Raw genomic sequence first — 6,939 nt, forward strand, 5'->3', positions numbered from 1 at the left:
CCCCAGACCCTCACCCAGCGTGCAGGCACTGCCTGGCAGCGCTCCGTCCACTGGCACGGTCGCGCTCTGAGTCTCGGCCACTGCGCCACTGCTGCTGCTGCTGCTGCTGCTTCATTTGCTTTTAGCACACCCAGAGCTCACTGTTAGGCCACGATGGCCTCCAGTTCTGCCCTCTTCCCATCCCTGTGTGGGGATGGAGCACTGCTGTGCTTTCAGGAAGCTCTTTGTGAACACTTCCAGCATTGCAAGCTCCTTTGTCCTATATGGATGCTAGCCAGGGAATCCCTCAAGGCTGGGCTCAGAGCATACTCAAGCTGGCTCTTCTAAAACCCAGGCTCCTTGTCCCCTTCATCGTGCTCAGCACGGCTTTTAACCCCACAGTGTTGTGCAAGGGACCTGCATGACCTGAGCTGCCCTTGTTCCTCTCTGTCCGTGCACAGAGAACGGCAGCAGGGCCCTGTGTGTCCCAGGGCTCATGTTTGGTGCCGCTCAGGCTCCACAGAGATGTGGGTAAAGTGAAAAAAAAAAAACTTTATGAAGGGAAGGCAAAGCGAAGGGGTGAGCTGGGAGGCAAAACAGGGGATGGGCAGGGTCTGAGGAATGGAGGGAGGGAGCTGCCAACAGGGAGGGAGACGGCAGGAGCTCCTGGAGCTTGCCACAGGCTCAGCTGTGAGCAGCGAGAGCTGTGCCTGGAGCTGCAGCTGGTCCCGTCTGCTCTGCAGCTGGTCCCATCTTCAATGGGCAGGTCGCCGAAGGACAGTGGTTCTTCTGATCCAGCAGACGAAGTTCGGCAGATCTTCTGTTGAACTGCAGCTGGATAACCTGCCTCATAAAGCAGGGGCTCTTGTCCTCCTTCAGGGCTTGAAGGGCTGCGAGAGAGAGAAGCAGAACCACAGTCAGAGGCCGGACTGTGGGAATCCAAGGAAACCTTCCTGCCAGGGCCATCCCACCCAGCTCCTGCCATGGCCACGAAGGAGCAGGAGACCAGGGCACGGGCCAGAAGGTGCTGGCCACGGATCCCCCGTGTCCCTGAGAGCTCTCCGTGCTCGGCCCGCACCGCCCCTCGTCCGCACAGGCCGCAGAGCCCTCCGCAGCCGGGCAGCGATTGTAGCTCCGTGCCCGGCATTTGCAGCTGCCCCCGGCGGCCCCGCTGCCACGAGGGCGGCTGCCCTCACTCACCCTCGCTGAGGACCTGCAGCTCCTCCTTGTGTCCCCTCAGGAGCGTTCCGGCGAGCCCTGGCAACACAGAGCCCGTGTCGGCCCCAGCGGCACAGCTGCCCCCCAGGGGCGCTGCCAGCCCTGCGGCCACACGGCCTCGTCCCCCGGGCAGGGCTCAGCCCGGGCCCCTGGCGCATCGTGCCGCCCCAGGGCACGGCTGCGGGAGGGCGGCGGCAGCGCCGAGGGCAGGCGGGGCTGCACCGCGCCGGGCCCGGCTCCCGCTGCCGGGGCAGCAGCCGGGCCGGAGGCGGGGAGGGACGGCGGGCTGGCGGCTCACCGATGAGCCTGAGGGCCGCCTGTCGCAGGCGCGGCTGCGGGCTCTGCAGGCACGGCAGGGCCCAGCGCAGGTGCTCGGCCGCTCGGCTCTCGTCCTGTAGCAGCTGCGGAGAGCGCCAGGAGGGAAAGCTCGGCGCGGGCTCTGCCCCTCGGCCGGGCGCTCCCTGCGCCCAGCCCCGGCCTCCCCGGCCCGCACAGCCCCGAGGCCCGGCCGGGCCGGGACTCCGTGGGCACCCGGCTCGGGGCCGGAGGAGCCCGGCCGAGAGCCCACGCGGCCCAGCGAAGGGAGCAGCCCCTGTGTAGGGCGCAGGCTGCGGCTGCCCTGGCTGCGGCGCTGGGCAGGGCCACAGCTGCCGGCCCCGCACGCTGAGCTCCGGGGGCAGGGGACTTCTCCAGCCTGCGGCTGGGGCTTCCAGGCTGGCCTTACCAGGCACTTGGCGACCTTCATGCGCCACGGCTGGCTCAGCAGCTCCTCCAGATCCCTCCTCCCCAGGAAGCGTGCTGCACGAAGCAGGGTTTCGCCAGAGGCCTGGAGAGCAGTAGAGAGCCGGAGGTGGCACCAGAGCCCAGGGCATGGGACCCACGTCCCTGTGCCAAGGCCAGGGCGAGGCTGGAGCCCACGAGGCGCCAGGGGAAGAGGCAGCCAAGCCCCTGCCGGGGATGCAGCAGCACGACACAAAACCTCACCTTCGCCACGCACCGGTTCTCAGTCATGCCAGTGCAAGAAGAGGGGAAGCAGGCTCTGGCTCACGGTTCTGGTGAGAGCCTTTTTCCCCTCTTCCACTACCAGCTCCATCACCTTGCTGAAGAGCTGGATGGAGAGCAGCTGCACGTGGCTGTTGTCCTGGAGGAAAGGAGAAGAGCTCAGCACCAACTAGTCCAGGCCCAGTGGGGCAAAGGCCCAAAACTGCCCAGGGCACAAAGTTTCCTGGCAGTTCCAGTGCCTGTGGGCTCAGAACCTTACATTCTCAAAGTGTGGGAGGAGTGGCTCAGCCAGCTTCTGGGCAGTGGCGCTGGGTATCTTAAGGTCTTTTCTCCTGGAGCATGTGGGCGAGCACAGAGAGGGTCATCCACACCATCTCTCCATCCGGATCACCCAGCTGCTCCACCAGGTGTTGGTAGACGCCGCGTATTCCTCCGCTCTGTGTGCAACACAAGGCTGTGCTGTGAAGCCCTGGAGGGCTGCAGCACCAACAGGGCCCTGGCCCTGCAACCCCACGCAGCTGCCTCAGGGCCCAGAGGCCAGAGGCCTGTGCCAAGGCACTGGGGCAGCTGAAGCAGGAGGCAGAGAGCTGGGAGCAGCTGCCTCAGCTGCCGAATCCCAGGCAAGCCCAAGGGGCTGCGTTGCCCAGCCCCCCGATGCCAGCGCGGCTTCAGCCACTGCCCCCTTCTCACCAGCGAGGGCTCCTTGCTGAGCACCACGAGGCCTCTGAGCTCCAGGCGCAGCCTGTCCCTGCTCTCGCTCGGCAGGTGCCTGGACATGACCGACAGGGCACTGTGCCCGTGTTTGCTCAAGTCCAGGCACTGCAGGACCTGAAAGGCACAGGGCAGTGACAGGGACCCGGCCGCTGGGAGTGCAGAACTGCCCAGGGCCGGGCCCAGGCGGCAGCACCGGGCGCGCACCGTGCCAGGCGGCTGCGGCTCCCAGAGCCAGAGAGCTGGGAGGCAGCTCAGCCAGGCAGCGCTGGCCCTCAGGCTCACCTCCACAAAGAACGCCAGGGCCGGCAGATCCCAGCGCGGCTGCCCCCCGATGAGCAGGCTGAGCAGGTGCCTGGCGATGCCGCAACACAAGGGGCTCGAGCCACGGCGCATCTCCCTGGCAGGGGGAGAAAGGCACCAAAGCCCTGAGCCGGGCGGGCAAACCTCTCCCAGGACTGACTCACAGAGGTGTGGGACCTTTGCCCAGCACCCTGCGAGGGGACGTGGGCCCTTTGGGAGGCGGCTGCTCCTGGGAGCCCTCCTCTCCCAGCCTTTTCCAGGCTGCTCGGCCGTCCCTCGGTGCCAAGGCCCTCTGGCCACGACCACGGGGAGCGTGTGGGGCACTCCGGGCACAGGGCACCAATGCTGGCAGCGGGGAGAAGGGGGACTCACCTGGCCAGCAGCCCCACTGCATAGTGCTGGGTCTCAGCACAGAGCAGGGTGTCCCAGACCCGCCTGCGCTCCAGAGCCACCAGCTTCTTATCACAGCCCAGTAGGCAGAGCAGAGCCTTCATGGTCTGCACTGCAAACCTGTGGCCAGAGCAAAGGCCAGGTCACGCTGGGAGCAGTGACCCTGGCCACAAGGGCATGGGAAGGACAGGGTGACTGGGACCTGTTGGGCTTGCTGGGAAGGCGGTGTTCCTCCCGGCACGCTGTCCAGAAGTTCTCAACCTCCTGTGGCATCTGCTCTGTGGTGCTGAAAATTTGGAATAGCAGAGCCACGAAGACACGGGCAGAATATGCAATCATTGTGTGGTGCCACTCGGGCATGTGGACAGTCACCCAGAGCACCAGAGTTGCCTGCAAAAGACAGAGCAGCCCGAGGCAGTGCTCAGTGCCGAGGTGTCCGTGTGGCAGGGCCCCAGGGGAGACGCAGGGGGAGCACCCGGCCTGCTGCCCCTGAGCCTGTCCCTAGCCCAGCCTTCAGCCCAGTGCCCGAGGCTGGGAGCTGCAGGGCACTGGGCAGAGCATGGAGAGCTGCTGGAGAGGGGACCTGGAGGGCAAGCAAAGGCCAGTGTCAGAAACTCACTGCCAGTGCAAAGATGGCCTCGTTGTCCTCTTTGATGAAGAACATGCTGTATACTGGCCTGTCTTCCATCACAAAGAGCAGCTCTGGAAGCACCTTCTGCACTGCTGGTCCCGATGAGCCGATGGTTTTCCACATCAAGGCTGCAGCTCTGTGGGACCAGAGCTGTGCATCAGTACCAAGCCCCATGCAGCTGAGTGGGGCCAGGTGACAGAGCCCTGTGCCCTGAGGGGCAGGGAGGGAGCATGGCAGAAGGATCAGCAAACAGGGTGGCTCAAGGGGCCCAGAGCTCTCTGAGTGTCTGGCAGACCCCACTGGACAGGCTGTGCAGGGCAATGGCCCTACAGGCCAGTGAAGCCTGAGCTCTCAGGGCACCTGTGCCGCATACCTGTCACACAATGGGGCACAGCGCAGGAGGCTCATCACCACATTAGCTGGGTGTTCTTCAGCCAGCCTCAGGAGGTCATTTTGCAGCCCAGCATCCACAGTTCCACAGGACACGAGTCTCTGATGAATGTCCCTCACCCTGTGTGGCACCTGGAGGGGGCACAGGGAAGATTTGGAGTGCTGTCCATGGGAGCCTCTGGCCCCGCTCACTCACCAGATCGCCCCAGGGCCGGATGCGCTTGACGGCCACCTGTGAGCCAAGGGGCAGCAGCGGGCTGAGCTCGCCGCCTGGCACGCCGCGCTCCAACCTCCCCTTCCTTGTCTTCTTCTTCCTCCTCCTCCTCCTCCCTCTTTCTCCCTCCTCCTCCACCCCTGCCACTCACCGTGGTGCCGTCCGCGAGCCGGGTGACCGGGATGACGCTGCCAAAGCCGCCGCTGTCCAGCAGGGAACCCATCCGGTACCGCTCCTGCAACGCCTCCTGCGACTCCCCTGCGGGCGACACGCGGCTGTCAGCGCTCGGCCCGGGGCCAGACACGGCCCCCGAGCGCCCCCCGAGCGTCCTGGGCCGGGCATCCCACCCGCCCTGGGCCCCGGCGGAGCTCGGGCTGAAGGAGCCGCAGCGGGGGCTGCGGGAGCGGCCGCGCCGTGTGTGCCCTCCACGGGCCCCGGGAGGAGCCGGGGCCGGGGCTGGGGCCGGGGCTGGGACTGGGGATGGGGCTGGGACAAGCGATGCCAAAGAGAAGTGATGCCCAGCCAACAGCGCCACAGCCAGGACAGCTGAGAGCCGGGCGGAGGCGACACCGGGGGGAGGATGGGCGGGGACGGGGATGGCGACGGGGCAGGGGCAGCCCCGCCCGGGGCCGGGGGCGGGCTCGGAACATGGCCCGGAATGGGAAGAGGGGAGAAGGTAAGAGAGGGAAGAGGGTCGGGGAAAGCGACTCCGAGGAAGAGAAGGAACAAGAGATCCTGAGGATCTGTAGACTCGCTGCTGCCGCTGCTGCTGCTGCTGCTGCCGCTGCTGCTGCCGCTGCTGCCGCTGCTGCTGCCGCTGCTGCCGCTGTTGCTGCCGCAACTGAACCCCCGGGGGCCGTTTCTCCGCGTGTTCGCTTGTCCGCGTGTCCGTTCCACGCTCGCCCCACTCGCCCCATGGCCGAGCCCCGCGCGCCCCGGGGGCAGCCCCTGAAACTGTCCCAGCACGAGCCGGGGCCGCGCCGGGGGCTCCCCGCAGAGCTGGGGCCGGGCCGGGGGCCGGGGCACCGGCCAGAGGCCACGGCACCACACCGGGAGCCTGAGGCCGAAGGAGAGATTAGTTAACTTGATCCACTGTGAATTGAGAAAGCGAAATAACTTTTCATTGGTTTCCCGAGCTGTCCATCACTCAATCAGCTCTCCGATTGGTCCCCGCAGCTCACAGGGGAGGCCCCCAGACGCGGGACAGCCCCTCCCACTCCCCGGCCTCACGTTGCTTCCCTCAGGCGAAATCCACCCCTCCCCCAGCACGCGAAACCCACACAAAGACAAAAACAATAAAGCAAAAGTTTCTTATCTCCGGGTACTTGAAGTTCAGCCAAGAGCACACACTAACTCAGACAAGACTTCCCTAAATGCATCAACATGTTGAGTATTCATTGACAATTCCCGATGCGCTCTCCCGGGGGTCCCTGCGGGGGTTCCACCCGGGGGGGGCTCGGACGGGGCTTGGCCCAGACCCCCCCCGGGACCCTCCCCAAAAAACCGCCCGGGACCCCCCCAAAAAACCGACTGGGACCAGGTCAGTGACTGGGGGAGGGTGCCGGCTCTTTTTGGGGGGTCCCGGTGTTTCGGGGGGGTCTCGGTATTTTTTTTTTGGGGGGGGTCGTCCCGATATTTGGGGGGGTCCCGATTTTGGGGATTCTCGGTATGGGGGGGGGGAGTCCCAGGATTGGGGATCCCGATATTTGGGGGGGGGCCCGCTATTTTTGGGGGAGGAGTCCCGGTATTTGGGGCGGGTGTCGATATTTGGGGGGGGGTCCCGGTACTTTGGGGAATCGCGACTGTTTTGGGGGTCCCGGTATTTGGGGGACTCCCAATATTTGGGGGGTCCTGGTATTTTTTGGGGGGTCCCAGTGTTTGGGAGGGGGGGTCTCTATTTTTTTGGGGGGGGTTCCCGATATTTGAGGGGGTTCCGGTATTTGGGGAACTCCCAATATTTGGGGGGTCCCGGTGTTTTTTTGGGAGGGGTCCCGATATTCCGGGGGGGGCGATATTTGGGGGTCCCGGCTTTTTTGGGGGGTCCTGGAGTTTGGGGGATTCCAATATTTGGGGGGGGGTCCCGATATTTGGGGGGTCCCGG

The 6,939-nt window shown here is 65.5% G+C and overlaps 2 protein-coding genes across 2 annotated transcripts; both read right to left on the bottom strand.

The window, feature by feature from the left end:
* Positions 1-663: 663 nt before the first annotated feature.
* On the bottom strand, positions 664-2,208 carry LOC306815957 (uncharacterized protein; the record flags this gene model as incomplete). Its single annotated transcript, XM_079332444.1, has 5 exons — positions 664-869; positions 1,180-1,236; positions 1,496-1,865; positions 1,922-2,023; positions 2,182-2,208. 5 exons carry the CDS (start codon positions 2,206-2,208, stop codon positions 664-666), a joined length of 762 nt encoding a protein of 253 aa, XP_079188570.1.
* Positions 2,209-2,516: 308 nt separating this feature from the next.
* Positions 2,517-3,572, bottom strand: LOC306815958 (uncharacterized protein; the record flags this gene model as incomplete). The annotated part of the gene is made up of 3 exons (XM_079332445.1): positions 3,196-3,572; positions 2,890-3,027; positions 2,517-2,636 (listed from the first exon to the last, which is right to left on the bottom strand). Exons 1-3 carry the CDS (start codon positions 3,304-3,306, stop codon positions 2,517-2,519), a joined length of 369 nt encoding a protein of 122 aa, XP_079188571.1. The 5' UTR covers positions 3,307-3,572.
* Between the last annotated feature and the right edge of the window lie 3,367 nt (positions 3,573-6,939).

This window comes from Erithacus rubecula (genome assembly GCF_903797595.1).
Source record: "Erithacus rubecula genome assembly, contig: scaffold_313_arrow_ctg1, whole genome shotgun sequence".
Taxonomy (NCBI): domain Eukaryota; kingdom Metazoa; phylum Chordata; class Aves; order Passeriformes; family Muscicapidae; genus Erithacus; species Erithacus rubecula.